The 27,825-nt window shown below is 35.2% G+C and overlaps 3 protein-coding genes across 4 annotated transcripts in view; 2 read left to right on the top strand and 1 right to left on the bottom strand.

The window, feature by feature from the left end:
* LOC132294992 (uncharacterized) overlaps positions 1 to 12,296 on the top strand; it is a 73,827-nt gene extending 61,531 nt beyond the window's left edge. For both annotated transcript variants that reach the window (XM_059793055.1, XM_059793054.1), the window contains exons 21-26: positions 2 to 107; positions 220 to 274; positions 1,421 to 1,549; positions 1,660 to 1,777; positions 7,413 to 7,495; positions 11,667 to 12,296. In XM_059793055.1, the coding sequence (XP_059649038.1) occupies positions 2 to 107; positions 220 to 274; positions 1,421 to 1,549; positions 1,660 to 1,777; positions 7,413 to 7,495; positions 11,667 to 12,084 (909 nt within the window). In that variant the 3' untranslated portion in view covers positions 12,085 to 12,296. The remainder of the gene's footprint in view (position 1; positions 108 to 219; positions 275 to 1,420; positions 1,550 to 1,659; positions 1,778 to 7,412; positions 7,496 to 11,666) is intronic.
* A 1,503-nt stretch (positions 12,297 to 13,799) lies between these two features.
* LOC132294991 (uncharacterized) lies at positions 13,800 to 18,969 on the bottom strand. Its single transcript, XM_059793053.1, has 3 exons — positions 18,531 to 18,969; positions 15,232 to 15,883; positions 13,800 to 14,578 (listed from the first exon to the last, which is right to left on the bottom strand). Exons 2-3 carry the CDS (start codon positions 15,822 to 15,824, stop codon positions 13,945 to 13,947), a joined length of 1,227 nt encoding a protein of 408 aa, XP_059649036.1. The 5' UTR covers positions 15,825 to 15,883; positions 18,531 to 18,969; the 3' UTR covers positions 13,800 to 13,944.
* Positions 18,970 to 24,846: 5,877 nt separating this feature from the next.
* Positions 24,847 to 26,326, top strand: LOC132296244 (uncharacterized). The gene is made up of 4 exons (XM_059794458.1): positions 24,847 to 25,121; positions 25,370 to 25,562; positions 26,043 to 26,111; positions 26,153 to 26,326. Exons 1-4 carry the CDS (start codon positions 24,847 to 24,849, stop codon positions 26,324 to 26,326), a joined length of 711 nt encoding a protein of 236 aa, XP_059650441.1.
* The last annotated feature ends 1,499 nt before the right edge of the window (positions 26,327 to 27,825 follow it).

Genomic DNA, 27,825 nt, shown 5'->3' with positions numbered 1-27,825 from the left:
GGAACTAGAGGAGGCTGAAATTGAAATGGATCTTCTCCAGCAAGAACAGACCCTACAGGATTTATCTACTGATTTGAAAGAATGGCGTCAGCTTCCTTTTCTAGCCGGTACCATTTTCTATCACTAACACTGGAAAACACGTCTTTTCAAAATTTCTGAACCTTATAGAATGAACATTTTCTTCTTCTGATATGTATTATATGTATTTGGGCCATCCAGCTTATACAAAGAACGATAACCGTCTTCAGCAAATCAAGGATGAGATACGATCCCTGTATGCACTATCTTTATTTCTTTCATTTATGTTAAATCTGATTACTGGAGAGACAAAATGAATAAATACTGGTAAACAGCTACAGTTTGTCTAGCCAATAGGTTGTTCATCTGTTTCCAGTATTAGAAAATATTTGTCAACACTACCATACACTCATTATTTGGTGGTAGCCTGAGTGGCTTTGGTCATTTTTTAAGAGTTGGGATAAAGTTTTAAAAGTAGTTTTGGAACAATATTCTGACAAAAATGGGGTGGAAAATACGATTAGTTCTAGCACATTTTTACAAAGTATCCTCAATTACTATTTGGAAACACTTAAGATATCACTTGGTGATTAACCTAACAATAAGCTTCAAAAGAAGTAATTTTAATCCATATACATTTATTGGCAAGTGAATTACGTTTATTATATCCACTGAATTGGATAAACAATAGAAGGTACTTTATTCTAGTCTGCCAATAATAGCTCTTCTATGATTCCTTTTCTACTCTGAAGGTAGAAAAGGAGAATATATGTTCCTACAGCAATAATATAGGATTATTACCATGGTTGAAGCATATTGGAATCCCACAAGAATTTAGGTTGGTTGGAAATGAACACCTGATGACTCTGTTTAAGTCTACCTTTGCTTCTGACTTATTCAAAACCTGGAAGACACAAAAACATGTTACTGACATGTCATTTGATAGTGATTTTGTGGTTTATATTTCCTGCTTTTATCTGTTAAAGATTTTATAGCTTATTGTTGAAGGATTTAAATATTAAAAAGTTACACCCACTCTAACAGCTTAAGCTTTTGGAGTAGATGGTTGTTAGCATGGTTTTAGAGCAGACAAGGTCATGTGTTCAAACCTCACCGTCACCCTAATAATTAAAATTGAAACATATGTTGGATCAAAAGAAAGCCACACATGTGAGGGAGCGCGTTGAAGGATTTAAATATTAAAGTTACACCCTCTCTAACAGCTTAGGGTTTTAGAGTAGATGGTTGTTTAACACATGTACAATATTCAGCAAATGTTACTATTTTCTGTTTTCTGTTCTTTTTGGATTGATGGGATTGCAGGTTTAATTGTTCAAATGTTCTGAAGCCTCTTTTTTTTCTTTTTTTTTTTTCTTCTTAAATGATATTCCCTTCTTATCAGTGAGAAGTCCAAACTCAGAGAAGAGTTAGTGGCCCGCAGGCAAAAGAAGCAACTTATAAGACATGCCCGTCAGAAATATTTAGAAGAGAAAGCGTTACGAGAAGCACAACTTCTTCAAGAACTTGACAGGTTTTAGCCTTTGATTTATGGCTTATCTTGTATCTTAAAATTGTGACTATTTTCATGATTGTAAAATATTGAATGATCATCAAAATATTGGCTGGCCTTCTGTGTATTAGAGATAGAACTACTGAAGTAGAAAGGGAGATTGAGAGACAACGTTTGCTGGAACTTGAACGTGCAAAAACCAGAGAGCTACGACACAATCTTGATATGGAGAAAGAAAAGCAAACACAGGTAAGACCAAAATTTTACTAATTAAACCTGAACTGTTTCTTTTCAGAACGCAAACAAGCCTATCTTTAGTTTACCTGTTTCATAAATCAAGGATATTGCTAAAGAACTTCCGAAGATCTGGTAGATCTAGGGCCTGGGTTTTCCTTTGGTCAATTTCATTCTGTGTTTTTTAAAGAACTCCTTTCATCAGGTTTCTTGGAGAACACAAAGCGGGGCCATCACTATCCTCCGTCCTTATAATTTTTCTTGAACATGTTATAAGGATTTCTTTGATCCAATCTCTCTTTCTATGGTTGATATATATCTATGTTGCATGCTATATGTGTGCGTGTGTACATTAATGTTTGTTTATGTTTATGTTGTTTTGTATTTGGTGCGCAAATGAGTATAGGCCTTTCTATGGTAATATCTTACTAAAACCCATCATGTCTAATTCGGATCATGTGTGTCTACTGCTTTGGATTGACCTGATTGGACCAAGTTACTGTTTTGAGATGAAAACCTTACTGTTTCATTTTTTTTAGTATGTATTGTGTAGAACTCATCATTATACATTGTACATTCTCTATTGACTCATAGATCAACTTTACCAACATAAAAGTAGTAGATCAACTTTACCAACATAAAAGTAGTAAGTACTATGGATGCACTGCTGCCTTTTCTCTTTTACTTTTTGGGAAAGAAAGGTGTCGGTGTGTGGTACTTTTGTATTTGCCCAAATTCAAACCAACTATAACCTGCTTGATGACAGAATCATCGCCTGGTGATGAAAACAAATTTCCTTTTCCCGGTTTTAAATGGTCTGTGCTCAAACAAAAGTATGTTCTTTGAGTTGTGAGTGTCTATGTTCTCCATTCTTTCACATCCTTCATTACACAACAATACTGTTAGTATATTTACATGTAAGCGTATTACTTTCTGTTGATTTAAAAAATAAATGCTCTTGTGAATGAGCTTTAGTTGCACTGTGGTTTATATTAGTTTTTAGACTAAAACATTATCTGTAAGACAGCTTCAATTTGAGGCGACCATAGACCACATGAATTTCATTGCCCATTTTCTTTATATAATTATCAATATTCCATTTGTTTCCACTTGACATTTCTTTCCCAAGTGTTACACATTTTACTTATTTCTTTTATCATTTTGGTGATGACAATAATTTTTAGTTTCTAATTCCCCTTGTTTGCATTATAGTTTTCTAAAAATTTTCACAATTATAGATACATTTGAATTGAACTTTTATTCAAGGCAATCAAGTGGACAAATTTAAAAAAAAAATTATTTAATTATTTATTTGATATGTATTAAGTTAATCCTTTTTTACTTCTATCAAGATCGGTTGAATAGATAATTTGGATGTTGTTCCAACAATACTATTACAACAAACGCAGCAAACCCAGAACAAATCACTAATCACGACAAAAAACAAACATGCCACAGATAAAGAACACAAAGATTTACATGGTTCACCCAAAATCTGGGCTACGTCTGCGGCGAAGATCCGGCGAAAGTTTTCACTATGCAAAAATCAGGAGATTACAAGTTTCAGCCCCCAACCCTTAACTATCGCTCTCACAGTCTCACTCTCTTTCTTGTAATTTTCAGTGTCTCTCATTATCTCACTCCAAACCCTAAAACACCCTTATACCGGCCTCCGGGCTACAAAAGAGAGTGCTAAATAGCGTCCACGACCCACAAGAGAAAAACGTGTTAAAAATTTATTTTTCAGGTCAAGGTTCGAAACAAAGTTTGGACCACAACATCACAAATACTAACAACACAAATAAATAAAAGTTGTTTTACATTCATCCAGTATCCATATTTTAGCTACTCTATGCTACTCAAGTCAAATGGATTGTCCAAAAGACAAGACCAATTGTTTTGGCATAGCAAAACTAGAATTTTTGTTCTTTCCTCTTTCTTGACATCATGATCACTTGTTTGTTTCTTTTTCTTCTTCTTCTTCTTCTTCTTCTTCTTCTTCTTCTTTTTTTTTTTGAAGTTTATTTTATTTATTATTATTATTTTTTTGCTGATGCATTTTCATTCATTTTGGGAAGAAACACTGTAATTTTTGTTATAAATAAGTATTAAGAAAATGAATTTCCAGGTCATATTTACAACTAGTATTTCTTTTTTGTCAATACATAGTTATGTAGATGTACATTATATGTATATATTGAGTTTGGTTAACATGTACATGTATTATTCTAAGATGTAGGAGTATATCTATTTTTGGTGTTGTATACCTAACCTTTTTCCTATTCTCTTATTCATTTTCTTTAAATGAACTTTTAAAACTGAACCTGGGATTTAATAGTTCGTCATTTCTTTTGCTTTAAATTCAAAGGATTTCTTACTTAATTTTCCACATTGATATATAAATTTTTAGATTTTAGTCATTTGACTGCATACAAATATTTATGACTATGTATTAAAAGATATTTATTAGTATTTACTGCCAATTAAGTGGTCTCCATTTGGCCTGCATCCCAGCGCACCTTTTTTTATTTCTTTATTTTATTTATTTTTATTTTTTGCTTATATATATAATATATATAAACCTTTAGATAATAATAATGCTTCTCTTTGGTTTTGACCTCGCAACCTCCCTTTGTGGAGGTGGAGTAATACCATTCAAGACAAGGCATTGGTTTTCATAAAGTTTGCATATAGGTTATTTATTTAATAGTTTTTTGATGGATAAATGTTTATATCATTTAAATAATTTACTTACATTATTTGAATATGATATAACTTATATGTTATATACTTTACATATAACATATATGTTATAAAACTTGTAGATTATATACTAATGTATATAATGTAACCATCTATGAAAGAAAGAAAATAAATCTGAAGAAGAGAAAACAAAGAGCTAATTCAAGCTAGAAAAATAGCTTAAACACCCACAACTCAATCCCAAAGAAAAGGAGAGGTAAAAAGCTGTTGTAGCAGGCCAAATATATTGATAATTCGTAAAAGGCTGCCGAATACAACTTGGAACAACCCTTTTATTTGCCCCAAGGGATGCCCTAGCAAAGATTTAATCCTAACCATTCTTATAAATATAATCTAACGGCTACTATTCTGTCCAGCCGAATAAAAGTTGTTGAAGCTGACAAAATAGCCCTTAGGTGGTCACATGACTCACTTAATAGGCACATGACTCATTAAATAGAAGCAAAATGACAAAATTATCCTAACTAAAGCGTAAGGAAAACATTAAACAGAAAATTAAGACAGATTTACGACTTAAATAAATGACTAAAACCCAATAAACAATGCTGCCCCAATTAATGCGATCTCAGTCTAGTCTTCTTAGGATCTTCAACTGTTTGAAGAAAGTTCTATTCTTCTTAGGATCTTCAACTGTTTGAATAAAGTTATATTCCATTTGCACTGCATCAGTCCCTCCAGGTGAGAGAAAACTCGTCCTCGAGTTAGAAACAAATTTCCACGATCAATAAAAAATATGAGCAAGGCGTTGCATCCCTTCTTTCTTCTTTTCCGAACTCAAATCAGATACAATAATCTTCTTATACTAACAAAGAACACATTTGCATAATCAGCATGAATTTTGCTGGATTTTCTTTGAAATTGGGTAGATTCACAAAACTCGGTTGAACCCATATCCTGCAGTAGAAGTTTAATTAATTTTAATTTTTCTTCCACCAACCAACTAGCGATTGTAGTGCGTTTCAAGAATTCATCCCAAATCATATCATAAAAGTAAAAACCGTTTTTAGTACTCGAATCTTCAAACACCAACCAATAATCAAACTTGTATTCTTGCAAAACTTCCGTTGGTGAAAGGTTAAATACTTCATTGTTCTCCATTGCTCTTATTACCACCACATTCTCTTAGCTTCCTTTATTTTGAGAATTTTCTTTTGTAACTTCCTTACCAAAAATTGCTAATTGATCCCAATCCATAGATTCAATGTGTGGTTCTTCATAAAAAATTTGAGGCTTACTCCAGTCAACAAATTGTTCCATGGTAGTCGATGTTATGAACAACCATGACGCATCATTTGTTGAATCATTCTCAGAATCATGATAGAAATTTTCCAACCGTGGCTCCTCATGATTGAGGAAAGTGTTCTCATTCGACTCGTCATCCTTATCATAAATAGGTTCCTCTTCTTGTGGTGGTTCTTCTTCTCCTCCGAGATACCGTACAAATTCTGGATTTTTCACCTTAAAGCCACCATCCCAACGCCTTTCTTCAAATGGAAGAGGTGCTGGTCTAGGTGCTGCGTTTCTGGAAAAAGGATTAATAAAATCCTCTTCCAGATTGTCCTCCTCAGATTTGATGCCATCTGGAGAAGGGGCTGGGGGGTTTGCGCAACGCGCAGGGCTAAATCTTCAATCTGCCTTCTTAGATCTTCTATCACTGCAAGCACTTGTTGTTGATCAACTGCTGCGCTCTAATGAGGACGAACAGCTGGTTTGCGAGGCAGGTTTCTTCTTCTTGGTGGCATGTTGCAAAACCTAAGAGAGATGTCCGATAACCCTGCACAAAACCACCGGACCAGAATTTTCTCTGATACCAACTAATGCAACCAGCTATGAAAGAAAGAAAATAAATCTGAAGAAGGGAAAACAGAGAGCTAATTCAAGCTAGAAAAATAGCTTAAACACCCACAACTCAATCCCAAAGAAAGGGAGAGGTAAAAAGCTGCTCTAGCAGGCTAAATATATTGATAATACGTAAAAGGCTGCTGAATGCTACTTGGAACAACCCTTCTATAAGCCCCAAGGGATGCCCTAGCAAAGATTTAATATAAATATAATCTAACGGCTACTATTCTGTCCAGCAGAATAAAAGATGTTAAAGTTGACAAAATAGCCCTTAAGTGGTCACATGACTCACTTAATAGGCACATGACTCATTAAATAGAAGCGAAATGACAAAATTATCCCAACTAAAGCTTAAGGAAAACATTAAATAGAAAATTAAGACAGATTTACAACTTGACTAAATGACATAAACCCAATAAACAATGCTGCCCCTATTAATGCGATCTCAGTCTAGTCTTCTTAGTATCTTCAACTGTTTGAAGAAAGTTCTATTCCATTTGCACTGCATCAGTATATAATTTAATATTTATAATTTGTATGCACATTCTTCAACAACCAAATTCTTGGCTTACTGGTTTGTACTCCACCTTCAAGTCCTACTCCATTGGAAATGATTACGACTATGAATATTCAATAACACATTGTAGGGGGTAAACGTATCCTTACTTTATAGAAAGGAAGAATATCCTATATCCATGAGTAATTTTATATATAAAATTTACAGTCCCGCCAGGCCCGAAGCCCGAACTGGGGCGGGCCCAGCAGGCCATTTGGGGACACACTTACTGCAATCCTTTGTATTTCTCAAGAATATTACACTTCTACCCTAACAATCCTCCTATCAGTCCTATTCAGAATTTTGATTTTTGCAGCCCTGAATTTTCTTCACCTCACAGTTAGTGGACCATTTTTCTTCAGATGCTTTCTAATAATACTCTGTGGATGTAGCATCTAACTATTTAGCAGACAACAGTGCCAAAAAAATTGTCTTGGTGTTGGGGCTACTAGATCGAAGTAATATCTGAAAGTGTTTATTTGCTTGTAGAGAGAACTCCAGCGGGAACTGGAGCAAGTGGAATCTGGACTCCGGCCATCGCGACGCGAGTTTCCTTCTTCTGCTCATAGTAGGTATGTTATTACATTATTTGAGAATTTATTGAACAATAAATATTCTAACAATGAACTTGAAGTTAATATCTGAGTGAACTTTGACAATACACAACATACGAAACTTCAGAAGGAATTATATGAATAGGAAACAATGCTGGAATGTCTAATAAACTGGTTGAGGACATAAGTCCGCTCTATGATCTTGGATCTATGGACACCTTGTCCTGGAACAAGATGTACAGGGTGTAACCTTAAATTTATTAATGCAATCTTTTGGATTAGTGATCTACTGGTGCACCTGATTTGTAAACTCCTGTGAGAATTCATTACCATCCTCAATGTACATTATAATAATATTTTTCTGGTGATATATTCCTATATCTTGGTTAAGTGATTGTTTGTAACCAATAGATTATTTGAAGATAATAGGAGTACTTATAATTAAAGGAAATGAGAGGAGGGGATGGAGGAAGGTGGGGAGGGGGAGGGGAAGCTCTTTTTATAGGATAAACTGCAAAAGCAATTTCATTAAAGTGAAAGTGATAGTATGATAATGTAGATGAGTATAAAAAGCCCTACCCTCTAGAAAATGTCTTATATTGATAATGCATAAAATGGAATGTGACAAATGAATGATCATAAGATTACCCGTCTCATCAATATAAAGAAGCCTCTGGTAGTCTGGTAGAACTAGGGAGGATATCAACTCAAGTACTGAAAGATTGGAATCTGAATTTTCTAATAAATTTGCCACTTTAATTTACGCTTATTTAAAATGTGTTGGCAATAAGCAGGATGATCAGTCTCACCAAACTACAAAAGGCCTTGTTTTATTTAGAATAACATTCCTAGTTTGTAATTGAAATTGTACGTAATGGACCAGTTATCCCTCTCTAACTCCAAATCCATGAATATTGAATACTAAAAATCCCCTGCTAGCCACACCAATTACCTCTACCGGCTGCTGTCATCTTAAGCTTAAAGAGACCCAAATTTGGAATTTTCAATAAAATTATGTCTAAATAGCATAGATAATTCTAAAAAGTTGGATGCCTCTCTCTCTCTCTCTCTCTCTCTCTCTCTCTCTCTCCAGTCTCCAGCAATCAACACTCCCAACTCACCATCATCAGTACATCTCTCCAATCACAGGCATTATATGGAGTAAGTGTCTATTGTAAAACTAAATTCTAAAATCTACAATAGCATAATTCATGATTAGTATTTCATCATTCTGCTAATATATATATATATATTATTGGTATAAAACTATGACATGAAAACAACAAGAATACATATAAGAGCGGAATTTTTAGTCCTGAATTTTCAACCAAAAATACTATATGATAATATATTTGTATATGTATTTTTCCGTTTCTATTTTTTTGTGTTGAATTTTTTAATGTTTTTTTTTTTTTTTTTTTTTTTCTTCCTCACAAAAAACTGTATTATACTCGAACATATTCGTATCCATTTTTTTTTCATACCGTATTTTACTAACAAGGAAAACTAGTCAACTGTTTTACTAATTGTTAGGATATCATTTCTATGTTAACAATTTTTTGCTATGAAGTTAAGTATTATAGTAGGTTTAAACAAAATGTAATCATGAGTCATGTTTCCACGAGTTCTTGCCTGTCACCTTGCTAATGGAAATTAAGCTCAAAATGAGTATGGAAGAATAGAGGGAGAAATTTCGTTGGAAATTTTCAAAATTATACTCCACAAGGTTCAATCACACTTGGAAAGGTAAGTAAAACCTTAAAGAACATAAGAGATAGATTGGCAAGAGTTTAGACCTCCTTTCACCAACTTGGTTTAACTGGATGAAATTCACATGCTAACCTTTTATGAACTTGAAAACTTCTAAAAAGGATTTAGAATGTTTGTTAAAGTAAAAACGTATTTTGGAGACCTTAGAACAGGCTTTAACTGGGTGCTTAAAGTCGATATCCACGAAGGATCTTATATTTGGTCAAATCTCACCTTTCTGCCTTTATGGAGTCGTAACTACACTTGGACTTTTGTTCTAATCTTTATATATTAAGAAAATAAATTTGATAATCTTTCCGATTGTTGGAGGATTTAAATATTAAAGTTACACCTCTCTAATAGCTTAAGTTTTTAGAGTAGATGGGTAGTTAACATGGTATCAGAGCCAAAGGTCTCGAGTTCAAACCTTACCGTCACCCTAATTAAAAATTGAAAAAAACACGTGTTGGACCAAAAGAAGGCCACACGTGAGGGGGCATGTTGAATGATTTAAATATTAAAGTTACACCTCTCTAATAGCTTAAACTTTTAGAGTAGATGGGTAGTTTAACACCGATGATATATTATACGGCTAATTTCGAGTTTGTTTGGCCCCTCAATGAAGCCTAGAAAGTCAAGTCTAGTGTACAGCCTCAAGATTTCCAGGAAACACTTGCAACAGTCTATTTTTTTTACATGGACCTGGGCATTTTTTTGCATCATGGACTGATGCAACTTGCCCTGAAGCTGTTCTAACACAATTTATGTCTGAATTGGATTTTAACTAGAGCAAAACAATTTCTAATTATTCTAGCACTTGAAATAAGTTTCAAAAACCTATGAAAAGTAGTTTAGGGTTTACATGGAACACGACGTAACACAGTAGAAAAGAGAGTTTTTCAAGAATTCCTAGTTTCTTCTTTAGTAGTTGGGGATTTTTTCATTCAGACAGGTAGGATTTATCAGACACCATTCACACAAGTGAGAGCACAAAGTTTTTTTGATTCAACTTATCGACCATTAATCAAGTAATTCTTCGACACCTATCGTTTACTCAAGGATGCATGTTGAATACTCCCAAGGCATATCTATAATTTGAAAATAATTTTTTATTTCGATAAGTATCTGACATTTTCTGAGATACTCCGGCCACATATCAAATACTTCTCAGCTAAATTAGGACACATGTTTAATAAATTTTGAATACTAAAATGAAAAGTTTTCAAGTTTAATATTATAGTGTAACTGTTAGGAAAAGGTTAGAATTTCTTTAAGAAAACAATATTGAGATATAATGAGAATATATCATAACTAATTCAGTTTAGAATATAGGGAAAATTATAAAATTGGAATTTTTGGTATCAAAACTCCCTTCTTCTTTTGTAATTTTCTCTAGAATTTATCCTTGTGATACAATCTCAATCCTCAGATTGTTTGTCATAATTTTTTTATTAAAAATTTGTAGTAACAATATATATATATACATATACTTATATATGACAAACAAATATTATTTTAGATTTATACGTAGGTATATATAAATAGAAATGATCTCTTGCACACCGGTGAGCAAAAAATTTATCCACACGAACCATAGTGACCGTTGATTATGATTGCTATGTTTTTTCGGTAATTACCTTGTTTACACTTGAATCATATCCAACGGTCACAATGCTTGGTGTGGAGAAAGTTTCTTGTTCACCGGTGTGCAAAAGATCATTTATGGGTATTATATATATAAATACACACTAATTTTTCTACATATCTACATTGATAATATATATTGCCTTTTTTTTTTTCCCTGGGCAAATGGAATTTTTTTAAAAGATATGACAATAATGTGCGAAGGAATAAGCCAAGGCATACCTTTGGATCACAAAGAAAAGTAAACAAAGCACTACCAAGTTACCAAAACAAGCAGTGGTGGACCTAGAAAATTATGTAGGGGGAGCAAACTTTTATAGTGAGGTTTTTTGTAATTTCAGTGAGGAAAATTTCAAAATTTTATGGGTATGTAATACAAAAAGATAAAAATTGAGTGGGGGCTGATTCCCCCACTGAGCCTAGAGTAGATCCATACCGGAACACAAGCCATGAAGGAAGTGCAAACCAGAAAATAAACTCTAATAGAGCCTACAATCAAGAGAGATATCCAACACCTCCAGCTAGATGATCTGAGCTAAGGTAGAAGGAGATCTAGATGAATCTTCATGCACTTCCTTGCAAATTATTGTTATATCTATAAAAAATAAGATAAATAAATAAAAGAGTTTGCCCACGGGGAAGAAAAAAAAAATTGTGTATTCTTATCCTTTTTTTTAATGAGTTTACAATGTCATGTCATGTCCTATCCCATACACGTGTCCATGCTTTAGCAATTATAAATAAATTTCTAACTGTGCATTGATTCCATCAGTTTATATTTGACGTTTATATGCAGTCGGCCTCGGGAAAGGTATCGTGAGAGGGAAAATGGGAGGTCAGGTAGTGAAGGCAGCGTAAGAACAAATACTGGCGGCTTGCAGTCTGAGACTGCTCCTGCTAATTCACCCATGACAGCCATGCCAACAGTTCTGTCTGGTTCTCGTCAATTTTCAGGCCAGCTTCCAACCATTCTACAATCACGTGACCGTCCAGACGAATGTGCTAGCAGTTATGACGAAAATTTTGACGGTAGCAGGGACTCAGGTGATACAGGTAGCGTTGGAGATCCAGAACTAATATCCACATTTGAGGGACAGTCTGGTGGGTTTGGGTCTGCTCAAAGGCATGGGTCTAGAGGAAGCAAATCTAGGCAGATCATGGAGCGGAGAGAGCGGGATGGTAGGCGTGAAGGCAAGTGGGAAAGAAAACATTGACAAGTAATGAATGGCCAGTGAATGTAGTTGAAATTAGGGTATACATGGAATATGTGCAATGTAGGATGCTGGTTTGCAATATCTGGAATATTTGGGATACATATAACAGAATTGTGCATTATAATTTATTTGTAATATAAATACTTGCACATTATCTGTATGCAAACCAATATGTGCTGGTTTACTCAATGTATAAATGGATACTTTCAGTATACCAGGGGTAATATGATCAATATTCACTCTAGTGGGGTTAAATGCACAATATCTATATTGAAGGACTTTTTTTAATACTTAGTAATAGCTGATATAGAGGAAGCTAGATGCATAATTTTCATATTATAGGGTGTGTGTTGCACCTCTACAAGGCTACAATAACCGTATTGTAGAGGGAGGATATCCGCAATTTTTCTTTGTTAAAAAGGAGGGGTTATTTTTTTTTTTGGTTCCAAATTTCCCCATGAATTGATATATAACTAGTATAGGTGCACGTGGGTTGCATGTGGGAACCTCTATTTGGTAAAAAAAATCAATAAATAATAATAATAATTAATTAATTAATTAAAAATTGTAAGGGAGATGTTGAGAGAGAATTTATTGAAGCAAAATATTGTAACCAATATTATCAAGGGACTTGTACGCATTTTTTATTTTTTAAAAAAATTTTCATAAGTAAAATTGTACAAAAGCGCTCCGAAGGGGAGCAGAACCAAAAAGAAATACATAAGCCCGCAAAGGGCCTCTAAGCTTTCAGAGAGGCCAGACAATCGATAATTTCCTCTAAAGATCTATGATCTCTTCTTGAAACTCAACAAAAAAGAGTGGAAAAAATAAAGAAATTGACATCTTCTTCCTATCAAAATATCTGCCATAAACACCACCCCACATAGAGAGGCGTAATAAACCATTTACAAAGTCTTAAAAGTTGTTTTATGAATAAATTTTACACAAAATGATCCTTAAAAACTTTTTTAGTTATTTTAAGTTAAATTTCTTGCAAGGATGAGGGATAATAATAATTAAATTCATCCCAACTAGTGGTAATTTTTCCTGGATCAAAGGCTTAGAAGGGCAACGTCGGTTGCTCAAAAATTTGAGGTATTTTCTTGGATCAAAGTTTTAGGAATACCACATTGCTTGCTTAGAAAATTGCTAAGACTGGTTCAGTTTTTTTAACTCCAAGTCAACAAACAAATCAACCTTTTTTTCCCAACTCATCTCTCTCTCTCTCTCTCTCACACACACACACAAACACGTTAGAGTTTCTCTGTTTATGCCAAGCCTTCGCTTTCCTTCCTTAATTTTGATGAAAACAGTCATGAGTTCTCTTTATCACTCACTGAATTGAGACAGTTATTGAAATATGCGAAAAGTCAAATAAATCTTATAATAAACTTATTAATGCAGTGGTTGATTAGGAGAGCTAATAGCCTTGCACTGAAATGAAATATGATGATTAGAGATGGTGATATGTTGCCGATTCAAGGAGGTGATAATTTGCAGGTGTGTGACATTTATGCACATGCCTGTCCGAGCAACACCAAGCATAAGCATAAAGCAAACAGATATACAGCAAAAATATCAATCTAAACCGCCCCTAAATTGGGCTACTCTCTATTGGGTGTGCAAAACTCACCTAGTGAAGAACCTGGCTTTGGTGACACATGGGTATAATTGGTATCACATAGAACCACCACCATGATTGGGGTGGAGAAATGTAAAGAAGAAGCTCCTGTCTATTATGTCCAAATCCAATGTTACAACAATCAGAAGCAATAGAAGGGCTTCCTTAGTTCAGGGAAATTAAAGAGCACCAAATATATATGTATATATATAGATGTATATGCATATATTACAAATGTTTCACAAAGAATGGCGGGTGCTCTTCCTAATAATCCTCTTACGGAAAAGTCTGCACGCCTCAATGCTGAGATCAACAGCAGCGGCAAGTGCCATAAAGATGGCAGCATCCTCCACGCAGGTCACATGCCGCATGGCCAGTTGTACCAATGGCTTGCTGCTCTTCCCTTCCCCTTGCACTCTACATCTCATAACAAACCCTCCTACAGCCGGACTTAGTCCTGCAAAATCTCCGCTGCTTTGTGGACTGGGTATTGGAGTTGCTGGTGCTCGAGTCTGTCTGTCAGTGTCTATGAAAAACTCACCACCCTTTTCAGAGTTGATGAATACTTCGGACATGAGAAGGTCCCCACACTCCTGGCTTTCAGAGAGAAGGTGAAAACGGCAGCAAATGGAGTCTCTGATGCCACGCTCACGCCACGCCTCGAGCTTTCCCCAAGGCTGCCAGGTTTCTGGCCTGCAGGCATCAGGGCGAACAATCAACCAAGCTCCTGGGTTGGACTTGGCCACCCAATCACAGCCTGTTGACGGCACAAAAGGAGTTGTTATGAAGGCTGCTGCAACAGCTGAGCCAGAGAGATCATGTATCTTCACCTTCCATCCCTTCCTCTCTCTTCTCTCCGTCACTTGGTCAGCACTGCCCATAGAGCTTGACCAGTTAGCACCCAGAGAAACTACTTGAGACACCCTAAAAATTTGTTAGAACTTAATTTACATACAAAACTAATGACAGGAAGATTAGAGACGTCATATTTGAAGTCCCATGACAAATGGAAGACTGAAGACATACTGACAAGAAAATGATATAAAACCCCTTCTGTATGCCTATTATATCTCCGAAAAGAGATGAGAATTTAAAATCATATATCAGGTTTAGGGTGAGTCAATATTGAATGTTACCAATATTTCTGCTCATTTGCTGACTAATTTTTAAATCTTTCTAAAAGTCATATACATACATAGAGCATGAACTCTAGATATTTTTATATCTTTACAGTTTGACAAAGTTTTGGCCAGCTTTGACCCAGTAATTTAGAGCCCATAGTCTAATCAACGGGTACTGTTCAATTAGACAACCAGCTCCTAGAATTCATGTATCAAAAGCTATACTGAACAGGAAAACCTCTTATGCAACAACATCTAGAGCTATTAAGATGACCGTGATAAGAAGTTTAAATATTTGTTTATGCCAAATTGTCAATCATGATATTGCTTTCAAATTTTAATGATAAGTGTAAATAGTAACAGTAAGTAGCAGCATCGAATTTTTTTAATGCAGATTCATATCACCTGTCTCCACTAAACTTGCAACTGAAGATAGGCTGCTTAATAGCGCCTTGAAGCTGAACTACCTGTGGACTTAATTTGGTATCATCTTCAAACTTGAAAACATATCTTGGATCAGGGTCTAGTTTCACTCTCAAATGAAGCTCCGCTACTGGTTTTCCCTCCTGCTTGCTCTTGCCAATGCCTATCCACCCATGGAAAAGAATCGCTGGCTTTCCTTCACCCCATTCGGGACCCACCTCTAATTTAAATGTCCCAATCTGCTGCCTTTTGACGCCAATGCCACAATGGGACCCCTTCCGCCCTAAGAAAACAGCTATCTCCAGACATGCATGAGCAGCATAGAAGCATCCTGGTGTTAACAATGCTCTTAGATCAGATTCCTCAAGATAAAAACTTGAGGCTATGCTCTGAGAGTCCAGTGTTGATTCAGGAGAAGATACTAAAGGGACCGATGTTGTCTGCACTGGGAAACCTCGAAGACGGATCTCACATGAACACGGAGAAGAGAATGAATATGCAGCATTTGTAACTCTTCCAGGAAATCTCAGACCCAGTGAACTTATTGACAGCCTGATAAATGCCTGAGGATCCATTATGGTCACAAGTATTTCCCCATTGATCAGAAACTTTTTTCTTGAACAGCTAAACAAGCCTGTTGCATAAGTCAGAACGGACAATCAGGGAGTTAAAATTTGAGAAGTTCTAATCACAAGAAACTTGGAAATACATTGAAGATTTCATATCCACAGGCAAAAATAGCAGTATAGCACGAGAAGTTGATTTCATTCTAGCTTATAACAGGGCTCTATCTCAAACCCATACTGATATGTTCATCATATATTAGGAAGATGATAAGGTATTGTCATATATATATATATAGAGAGAGAGAGAGAGAGAAAAGAAGGGGGTATCCATGATTCATAGATGGTTGGGTAAAGCTAGAGGAGCTCCCGAGGAGTAGCAAACAAAGGACCAACACAAACCATTTCTTGATAGGGATTTAAATGAAATCTAACCCCTTCTCTATGTTTTGGGTCAAGCCAAGCCAACATGTCAGACCCATTTAGTTTTCCTTCCACTTGAGGTACTTAGTATTGAAATGTTTAGTGCTATTGTTGAGTTGAAATTATGTAACACCATTTCTATGAAAATGTGTTACTGTAGAGTTAAAATTATGTAATAAATCTACTAAAATGAACTTGATAATAGAAAAAATCAACAACTTAAGAATCAAAATAAAAATAATTTGGATTAGTTACATTAGTTGGGTACATGGGTTGGTTTATTCCCTTTCAATGAAGAACTATCATGATTTATTAGGTTCAGAATGATTGCAGCCACTTTAACCCCAACCTGGCTCATTTAAAATGGTTCACGTTTTCTCAACCCTACCCAACCTATGAACAGAATAGCTTGGTAAGAATTGCATTAACAGTTGGTTTATGTATTGGGTGAAATAGTTCCTCTTTCCCCAATGTGAAGTAAATCTAGGCCAACTCCAATCAACAAAGTCAATAATTTGGATATCATAAAACCGAAATACATGTAACAATGAAAAGAGAAAGAGCCCAAGTCAATGGAGCAAGATTAATCTTTTGTATAATTTTTTTTTCTTTTCAGCTGACAGCAGCATTCCATTAAGATATACTGCTATCTAGCTCCCAACAGAGGAAGCTCACAAATACCATCTCTTCAACCATACGCAAAATAGATCCCAAACTTTATCAACCAATAACAGATTGAAATATTAGCTCTATAACCTCATGAAATCCTCTCTTGCCAACTTCCTTTGATGTATATGGTAATTATCATCTAAAACAATAATTTCACTAGTGTAAGAATGACTCATATTCACAAGTAGTCTATGATCACGAAGGATTAATGGAAATAGGGTTAGTGGTTAGCCAGAATACACCAATTATCAAGGCAAAGGATGACAAGTTGGCAAATGTTAAAACAGTTGAATCTACAAATGTTTGCCACTGGAAATATGAAACCAATCCTAAGTTCTGAAAGATATATCCTTTCTTCCTTCCTTTAGTTACAAGCACTGTTTTTGCTTCCCAAAAAAAAAAAAAAAAGCTACAAAATTCTTAAGAAAATAAGCTCTTTTTGTCAGCATATGTTTTTCCTCTCTCTTATTTTTTGTAAGCTTAATAAGTACGGGCACTTCTATGAAGATGCCATATCCTTGTCAGACATGTTCATACATCGACACTTAATAAACACTCCTCGACATGTGTTTGGAAAATACTTGGTTGACTCATTCCAAGCACGAGCACTCACAAGTCTTACAAAGCACAAACACATCTTTAAAGGAGTTAAATCTAACAATCTAATTAACAAGATGAACACAAATATAATTGTTATGCTAAAAATATAATATGTAAAATAAAAATCTTTATGATGCTTACATACTTTCATCATCTTCCACATTATACCATTCTTTTATATAAATAAGAAAATCAACCAAAGTATTATTGTTGTCTTCTATAATTTATGCATACAGAAAAAATTAATATTTTTTTTTCCTTTTCTACACCATGTCCTTATCTTACTTTTTAAGAATTTCACACGTTGGCATATTTGTCCATATCCCATGTCCATATTTATCCTACTTAGGTTGTTAGACCAAATGGAGACAAAAGGATAGATAAATTTTGGGCAAAACAGCTATTGTTTTAATCCTAACAAAGAATCGCAGGATCAGTAACACCAATATTGCTCTGTGTGTCTGTGTGTGAGTTTTTTTTGTCTGTAGATGTAATTTCCACTTCAAAATCAGCTTAGTCTCTGCTTTGAATGAAACATCAGCAATGGGTCTCATTTGGGGTGGATTAGACTAAAGGACAGTTTGCCAATTAGCCAATTTCATCAGACTTTGGCACTCATAAGTTTAATTCAACCCGAAATTCATTAATTCCAGTACCTTCTAAAAATTGTACTCTTGCAAAATCAAAATTGCTGCTTTAAATTAGCACTAATGGAACCAAAACCAAGTCAATCGACACTTGTTGAGCTTCTTTGTCATTTAGTTCTGCATTTTTCACATTCCAATGGACCTCAAAACAACAATATAAGTCATTAAACAGACTTTTAAAAGCATAAAAAACCATGAAAAATGGGAACACCCACAAATTCCTACTCAAAATTGACCTCAGACCACCAATCAAATTGCCTATTCTTGCATAGAGATGGCCAAAAATAAACCAATAAAGCAAAGAAAAAGCCACTCAAAACACTCAAAATAACATGGAAAAAAAAGGGGTACTTAAATAGGTATTAAAATGAAAACCCACCTTTTCTATGAAGCTTTCTCTGCCTTCAAAGCTACTTTTAAAGCTAAAAACACTCCATTACTGGCGAAAACCTGTGAAAAATGTTAATAACTTTTCAATTCAAAGGCTGAAAACAGCATTGGATGTGAAATTCACTAACTTCTCATCCAAGCACCAGTGAGAATTATCTCTCTCTCTCTTTCTAGACCTCCATCAAATAATGTTCGAAGATGGGCCGATGATTGTACCAAAACCCTCCTAGAACATCACGTAGACTACACATAGGTCACGAGAAAACACCAGGAACCTGAGTCATGACTCTATGAGCTATTATTTAAGATGAAATAGTAATAGACGGAGAAAGTAAAGGAATGTTATTAAATAAACAAAAATATAATATATATATATATATTATATAGAGAGAGAGAGAAACAAGGAGAGAGAGAGCTATTACTCTATAAATATATATATACGTGTGTATGTATGGAGAGAGAGAGAGAGAGAGAGAGAGAGAGAGAGAGAGAAGGGGGGGGGGGGGGGGTGTTAATATATGTGATATAGAGAGAGAAACAAGGAGAAATGAAGCCTCCAATGCGATAAAATGAGGGGTGACAATGCATTAACCCATCATATAATAATAAACAAAATAGTTTCAAGAAACTAGTATATTAAAAAATAATAAAAATTATATTATTAGAGGATACCATATTTGCACTCTTATCTTTTTTCTATTTGATTTCTAATTTTTAGTAAATGACATACACAGGTGTTTTAATATATATATATATATATGCACATGATTTGCACTTCGCACTCTTTATCTTTTTTCTTTTTTTTTTAGTTCTTTCAAAAAAAAAAAAAAAAAAAAGCCTCTTAATACAAAGGTGATTATAGCATAATATCAAGGATAGTAATAATGAACATCACGTAAAATGTATTTTTTTTATATGATAAGATATAATTGATTGATAATAGATTGAAGTTAATTGCTCGTATTAGACTAAATCAATCGAGATCCTATTCCCAAGATGCTATCAGAGTACTTTCTTTCTTTTATACTTTCGATGAATTTCACTCCGGCTTCACCCTTGATCGAGCTTCTTATAATTGGTTGGTGATATTAGGTAACATGGTATTAATGTTGCACTAATGACTTTTTTAAACTTATACTTTAAAATAAGTGCGTACATGAATCTGGAGATATGCTTAAAAGGCTTTCATTTTTTCGTCATCAAAAACATTGTTGTCAAAAGACTGATATTAATTATCAAGAATATTAAATATTTCGAATCAACTTGCGAAATCTCCAACAAGAGTTAGACGCTACACCACTCCCTTATTGGTCACTGGTAACAAGCAAGGCACTAAAAAGTTCCAATTTCTACTTTGTATTTTGAAACTATTGGTTGTAGTAAGATTGAAAAAGAAATGGTCTTTTAGTCATTTAAAAAACTGATAATAAGTGGAGCAAGAAAACTCCTTAAGGATTTTCAAATCTATTTTTATGTTGCATTTGGAAAGCATTCGACCAGCACCTTAGAATTGGAATTGGAATTGAAAAAAATTTAATTTATACGATTAAACTAGATTTCCTTCCATTTTAAATTTAACCGTATCGATTTGATGTCTAAAAATTAGTGGTCTACCTCATTTTGAAATTTTATTGGAGTGATGCTATATTTGCACCATCTTTTTCATTTGTGTTCTAATTGATACACCGCACTTATGGGGAAAAATATTTTATTACGAAGGTGTTAACGACATGGTATCACGATTAGATAGTAATGGAGTACACTTACATAATATTTCTATTTATATGGCAATATAAAATTGGTTGGTGATATTACATGACATGGTATTACTGTTTCGCTAACAACTCTCTCTAAAATTATCTTTTATAATAGGAGTATACCCTCCCTTTTGTTGTCATAAAAAAATATATATATATATATATATAAATAAAAAACGTTGCCAAAATATTGATATTTATGTAAGAAGATATATTGGCTGGTAATATCACGTAGTATGATATTTCTGATGCACTAATGACTTTTTAAAAAAATTATTTCTTAAAATAAGTGCGAATATGCATATGAAGATGTGCTTAAAGACCTTCCCTTGTGTAGTCATTGAAAAGAACATTGTCAAAAAAATTGATACTTGCAAGAGAATATATAATTGGCCGGTAATATCGTGTGACATAATATTACTGTTGCACGAAATGTGAACTTTGCAAAAAAAATTGATATTAATCACTACGAATATCGAATCTTTCGAATCATATTGTCAAGTCTCCAATAAAAGTTAAATGCTATGTCACTGCTTCAACGACCACTCGCCACCACCAAGGCATTAAATGTGTACATGCATTTAAATATATGCTTAAAGACTTTCCTTTTAGTCACCATGGAAAAATACTTTGTCAAAAATTAATATTTATAAGAGAATATATAATTGACCAGTGATATCACGTGACGTGATATTACTATTGCAAGAAATGTGCACATGCATTTGAATATATACTTAAAGACCTTTCCTTTTGTCATCATCGAAAAAAACTTTGCCAAAAAATTGATATTAATCACCGAGAATATTGAATCTTTGTATCATAATGTCAAGTTTCCAATAAGAGTGAGACATTATACCACCGTCTCAACCATCACTTACCACCACCACTTCATTAAGTGTGTAAATGCATTTGAACATTTGCTTAAAGACTAAATGCATTTGAACATTTGCTTAAAGACTTTCTATTTTGTCATCATCGAAAAGGACAATGGCAGAAGACTGATATTAATCACCAAGAATTAGGGATGGCAACAGGTGGGTTTGGGACTAGTTTAACAAAATCCTACCCTGCCCCGCTTGAAGTTCTGTCACTCCTTACCTACCTTGACCCTGGGATGGGTTTTTGGTAGCAATACCATCCCCGTCCCTTGAAGGTATTTAGCCTCCCATCCTGAGCCCCTTCTACCCCAATTAAGCCACTAATGGTCTGAACAATAACAAGATACATATGTTCTTACAAGAACTATGAACAATGAATGGTCCAATAGAGAAACAGAATGATAGATTAGAGAGAAGAAGATTGAGATAGAGAAAGGGGGATCTGAGAAAGAATGAGAAGTTTGATCAATGTAGAGAGTCCTAGGCCACAAGCATCGGGATGTAGCCAGAAGGTTGATCGACGTCACGATGAGCAGAGAGAGAGAGTGGCACCGGTGGCTGCATCATGTGGATTCTCTAAAAGACAAAGCGCAAGGAAGATAAAGCATAACTGAATAGTCAAAAACCTTAACTTATATTATTATTATTATTATATATAAGGATAGTAAAATGATAATAGCTAAAGGCTTCCGTAGGCTACATGTATACATACTTAATCAGGGCGGGCTTAAGTACATATCCACCCCCGCCCTGAACCCGACTCAAGTTACACTTATTAATACCATAACCACCCATATCCTATTTAGGGGCATATTATCATTTCTGCCCAATCAGGGGTGGGGCGAGGCAAAAACTAGCCGGGGTGGGCTAAATTGCCACCCATACTAAGAATATCAAATGTTTTGAATCAAATTGTCATGTCTCCAATAAGAGTTTGACACTATGTCACCACCTCAATAACCACTCGCCATCACTAAGGCATATGTGTGTACAAGAATTTTGATGTAGAACTGATTGCTAAAGCTTTTATGGCCCATTTGGACTGCCAGGAGGCCAAACGGGCATGTTAAAAGATTTTCTGGGCTAATCCTGAAGTATGCGTTTTTTACTCGACAAGAGAGTATTTTGACTGGAAATAGACTAACGAGCAAGACTCACAGCAATGCTATATTATAACGTGTTTTTAGGCTAAATACCATCATTTAGAGCCTCAAAATGGGGTTTTTCTGTCCGAAATAAACTTGTTGAATATTTCAGGATTTTTGTTCGTTGTTTAAACGAACTCGGATTGCGCTCATATTTTATATTTAGTATTTTTATTTAATTATGTTTCTTTCTCTATTTTATCATATTTTTTAGGCTTATTTTCGAGTATTAGTATCCTTTCGGGATTGGATTTCCTTATGTTTTAAGGATTCGAGTTGCAATTAGTTTCCTTATGAATTAGTTTTCTTTCATTATAAATATGTGTAATGCAGAGATCAGAATCATTCATTCAATTATCAATACAAATATCAGATTTCTCTAAAATTATCTTTCGTTTTGTGGATTCAAAACATCCTACTTTGTGGATTCAAAGTAAACCGTTCCTTGTGAACAAATTTATCGCTTCCGCTTATGTTAGTTGGTATCAGAGCCTTGTCTTTTCCTGGTCTGATGGCAGATGAACATGGTGATGGCAACTTCGCTGGCGACGAAGATCAATAGAGAAAGGCTCTTTCAAGGGGCAAATTCCAAGATTTTCGACAAATAACCCAATAGGCATTGCAATAAATTCAAGTAACCCTTATTGGGCTTGCGTTGGGTCCAAATCATAATCATGATAACAGTAGGGTGCAAAACATTAACGAAGATCACGTTCGTCCTTTTTGGAATCGCAGCCCCATCTCGCCGCTTAGGCAACCAGCCTATGAGGAAGACTTCAGTGATGATGACTATGTTGAAGAGGTGCTTGGGGAAAATAGAGGGGCTGGAAGATATTGGGATCAATGAGATCGTGATTCTAGGGAGTTTCGTATAAAGATGGATCTCCCCATTTTTAACAATAATCTTAATATTGAAGATATCTTGGATTAGTATGTAGAAGTTGAGAGATTCTTTGATTACATGCATATCCAAGAAGATAAAAAGGTAAAACTAGTGGCATAAAGGCTCAAGGGAGGAGCTTCTGCGTGGTGGAAACATCTTTAGCTTACTCGTGCACGGAAAGGGAAGACACCAGTACACTCCTGGCAAAAGATGCAGCGTTTGATAAGGGGCAGATTCCTGCAGCCAGATTATGAGCAGACTCTATTCCAGAAGTATCAGGATTGCAAAAAAGGAAGTCGAAAGGTTCAGGCCTATACGAAAGAATTTAATCGGTTGACGTCTCGGAATGACCTAAGGGAAACTGAGATGCAGTGAGTTGTTTGTTATCTGAATGGTCTGTAATATGCTATTCATGATAGGGTATCAACACAAATAATTTACACTTTAGCAGAAGCCACGAATGCAGCAACCATGGTAGAGGCCTTTTTGGAGAAAGCGAAAACACCGGCTGACTCCAGGAATTACTTTTATTCGACGCGTTCAGCGACGAACAAATCAAAACAACCCATGTATTCTCAACCTTCCATTAGCAACAGTACTCAGCCAAAGAAGACCGAAACAGCTCCCGTAGCAAGTCGATATACATCCAAAAATAATCCCTACAGTCAGTCAGACCCCATTAAATGTTATCGATACGGGCAACCAGGGCATTGATCTAATGAATGTCCCCAATAGTGCTCGGTAAATTTAATAGAACCTTAGGGTAAGGAGGATCAAGATAGAGAAGCTGACGAAGGTTTCCTTTATACGATGAGGAAGAGGTGATCAGAGAAGTTGAGAGGGATCTATATTCACATTCTCTAGTTGTACAAATGTTGTTACTTACCCTGAAAACGGAAGAGTATCTACATAGGCATAATATATTCCGGACACGGTGCACTGTCAATAAAAAGTTTGTGATGTTATTATTGATAGTGGCAGCAGCGAGAATATTGTTTCAAGGGCGATGGTCTAGAAGTTAGGGCTGAAAACAAAGAAACATCCGAGTCCCCACAAAATTGGCTAAATTAAAAGGGGCAGAAACAAGGGTTACAAATATCTGCAAGGTTTTCTTTTCTATTGGGAATAAGTATATTGATGAGGCGTTATGCGATGTTGTTGATATGGATGTTTGTCACTTGATTCTAGGCAGACCATGGCAGTTTAACGTTAACGCCACTCATAAGGGCAGATATAATGTTTACATGTTTGATAAAGGAGGGCAAAAGATTATGTTGGGTCCTATGACCAAAGGGGATTTTTCTAAAGTTTCACAAGCCAATGGAAAATCAGTTCTTTTAATCGGCAGTGAGCAACAGTTTTTGGAGGAGGCCAAAGAGCCCGGACAGTTTTTAGCGCTAGTGGTTGGAGAGTGGTGTCTGATACTCCTTTTACAAGTCCAATAGTGTTACAGGTCATGCTTGAAGAGTTTTAAGAGATTATTCCAGACGAGTTGTCTAGTGGTCTACCTCATATACGAGATATTCAGCACTACATAGATGTTATGTGTGGTGCTAGTCTATCGCATTTACCACACTATGGCATGAGCCCAAAAGAATGTCAGATTCTGCATGACCAAGTTGAGGTATTAGTTTAAAAGGGTATGGTGAGGGAGAGTATAAGCCCGTGTGTTGTTCCAACTTTGTTAGTACTAAAGAAGGATGGTAGTTGGAGTATGTGTATCGACAGTAGAGCCATCAACAAGATCACCATCAAGTACAAAATTCCTATTTCACGGTTAGATGATATGTTGGGTATGCTGGCTGGTTCAAAACTCTTTTCAAAGATTGATTTGAGAAGCAGTTACCACAAGATTTGTGTTAGACAAGTGAATAAATGGAAAATTGCTTTCAAAACTAAGAAGGGTCTGTATGAATGGTTAGTGATACCGTTTGGGTTGTTTAATGCTCCAAGCACTTTTTTTAGGCTTATAAATCTGGTATTGAAACCTTTTTTTTGGTAGATTTAGTGTTGTATATTTTGATGATATCCTGATTTATAGTTAGTCAGATGCGGAGTATTAATCGCACTTGAGAGAAGTACTGACAGTTTTGCAGGCAAAAAAAGCTATACATTAAGTGCACTGTAATGACCAACATTTTAATGTTTCTGGGTTTTGTGGTAAGTGTTGAAGGCATTCGGGTTGATGAGGAAAAAGTTCGGGCAATTCAAGAACGGCGTATACCAAAAACAGTAGGCGATGTGCGCAGTTTTCATGGTTTAGCAACGTTTTATCGGAGATTCATCAAATATTTTAGTAGTATTGTTGCTCCTATTATAGAATGTTTAAAGAATAGTAAATTTAAATGGGGTGAAGAGGTAAAACAAAGATTTGCACTGATCAAAGAAAAATTGTCTAATGCACCTATTCTAGCATTTCCAAGCTTTGAGAAATTGTTTGAGGTTAAGTGTGATGCCTCAGTTGTCGGAGTTGATGTTGTTCAATCCTAAGAGAGCAGACCAGTTGTGTTCTATGTTGAGAAGCTTAGTGATGCGAGGAAGAAGTAAACTACCTATGAGCTTGAGTTCTATTCAGTGGTACGTGCATTGACGATTTGGAAACATTATCTAGTGCAGAGAGAGTTCGTTATTTACACTAATCATCAGGCTTTGAAGTTCATCAACAGTCAGAATAATATTAACAGGATGCATGCCAGATGGGTTTCTTTCCTACAGTGATTTACCTTCTCATTAAAGCATAAATCAAGCCAACAAAATAGAGTCGCTGATGCACATAGCCGAAGAGCAGCATTCCTAGTGACTTTACAAGCTAAAGTTGTGGGTTTTGACTGTTTGAAGGAGTTGTATGGGGAAAATGATGACTTTAAGGATTCTGGGATAAGTGTCAGACTGGACAGGTTGCTGAGAGTATGCACATAGAGGTTTGATTTCTTTTTCTTGGCAATCAGCTTTGTATTCCGAGGAGTTCCCTTTGTGAGCAGATTATTCATGAATTACATGGTGGTGATCTAGGTGGACATCTTGGTCAAGATAAGACTATAGCTTCGGTCGAAGAGCGATATTATTGGCCACAACTCAAGAGGGATGTTGGCAACCATACATGGTGGTGTCCAATCTGTTAATATGCTAAAGGTCAGTTGTGTCTTTCCTCGAAAGGACAAGTTAACATGTGTTAGAGAATGGCCAAGTTTGAATTTATAAAGTGCCACTACTACCTCTAACTACTAATATAGCTAGGGTGAGTAGGGATTGTCCCAAGGGATTGGGGACAATGTTAATATGGAAATAAGGTCGGGCTAGTAGGTCGAGTGATCAAAAGGTGATTTGATTGGTTAATTAAACTACAATGTAAATAAATTCAATGCAAAGCAATTAAAGTAAGTAAAGGGGTAAAGAACAAGAGTGAGAGGTCTTGAGATTTAGAGGTCATCACTAAACATCACTTTTCTAGATACTGATTGTGTAATGAATGAGGGGAAATATATGTTGCAATACCAATATGTGTGATTGATTGAATCAACAAGTATGGATGACTAATTAAGCATACATTATCTAGACAACCTAATAAATAGCACAATATATCAAACTAAGCCATTATTCTTTCATCTAAGCTCACAATCAAACACTTTAACAAGCTAAAGAATTATACTACTTGCATTCATAAGCATGGAATATCAAACAACAAGCATGGATTGTCCTCTCATCTAGGAAAATAAGGCAACTACACTATAATTAAACTAGAGACATGAAAATTAAACTAATTAAACTAAGGTAGAGGCACAATCCATCAAGAAATGAGTATGAATCATCAAACAAGCCACAAGAGTATTCCATTAAAGCACCATGCCTTGACAATCTCTAAATTCATAACATCAACACACATAGACATGCATTAATATCACAAAACCAAGAGATAAATACATGAACATCTATTATAGCATACATAGACATATGAATAGAATGAAATGATCAATTAGAAGCACTAAAAAACACAAATCACTGTAGAAACAAGATTCATATATAAATCAAATGTCAAAACAAGATTACAATACAAATCTCCTCAAAATACAAAACATCAAGGTCTAGAAGGCATGCTTAAGGCTAACTCTAACCCCAAGAAGATGTTTAGCTACTCATTGATTTAGTCATCCAACCTTCAAGGGCCATCTCCATGGTAAGAATGATCTATTTCTTGATGGAAACCCTAGATGAATGGAAAAACTCCCAAATGGTGCGTATGTCTCTAATCTCTAAGCTCTCTCCTCCTCTATTGTTGTATGATGATCTATATATCTATCTATAGTGTAAAAATGGCTCAAAATCCTTATATAAGTAGCTCCAATATCACACCCAATGGTCAGGTCTCGTGCACTAAGGCCCCTTCAATGATTGCACCACGAGCCATCTTTTAATGAGCTGGACTCTGTTTTATTTCGAACTTGAGGAGATTCGATTGATCGAATTCTGATGAGATCAATCAAAAAATGTTCAGATTGATCAAACCCTGGCGGCGCCTTTTTAGAATAGGACAAGTCTGAGATATTTTTTGGGATATTTTGGGAAAAAGATAAAAGTGGTAGGTGGGAATAAGATCAAAGAAGTTCGATTGATCGAAATGAAA

Source organism: Cornus florida, unplaced genomic scaffold (assembly GCF_030987335.1).
Source record: "Cornus florida cultivar Cherokee Brave unplaced genomic scaffold, ASM3098733v1 CherokeeBrave_3.0.0_Hap2_Chr02, whole genome shotgun sequence".
Lineage (NCBI taxonomy): Eukaryota > Viridiplantae > Streptophyta > Magnoliopsida > Cornales > Cornaceae > Cornus > Cornus florida.
Note: the sequence above shows the minus strand (reverse complement) of the source record. Positions and strands in the feature narration are given on the sequence as shown.

What these genes read in the sequence shown, in the direction of transcription:
- LOC132296244 (XM_059794458.1), top strand. Translation starts at nt 24,847, where the DNA reads ATGGTGAGGGAGAGTATAAGCCCGTGTGTTGTTCCAACTTTGTTAGTA. An exon ending in AAGAAGGGTCTGTATGAATG is followed by an intron (nt 25,122 to 25,369) that starts GTTAGTGATACC and finishes TTTTGTGGTAAG; the next exon opens with TGTTGAAGGCATTCGGGTTG. An exon ending in AATTTAAATGGGGTGAAGAG is followed by an intron (nt 25,563 to 26,042) that starts GTAAAACAAAGA and finishes GACTGTTTGAAG; the next exon opens with GAGTTGTATGGGGAAAATGA.
- LOC132294991 (XM_059793053.1), bottom strand. Translation starts at nt 15,824, where the DNA reads ATGGATCCTCAGGCATTTATCAGGCTGTCAATAAGTTCACTGGGTCTG. An exon ending in TGCAAGTTTAGTGGAGACAG is followed by an intron (nt 14,579 to 15,231) that starts GTGATATGAATC and finishes CTCTATGGGCAG; the next exon opens with TGCTGACCAAGTGACGGAGA.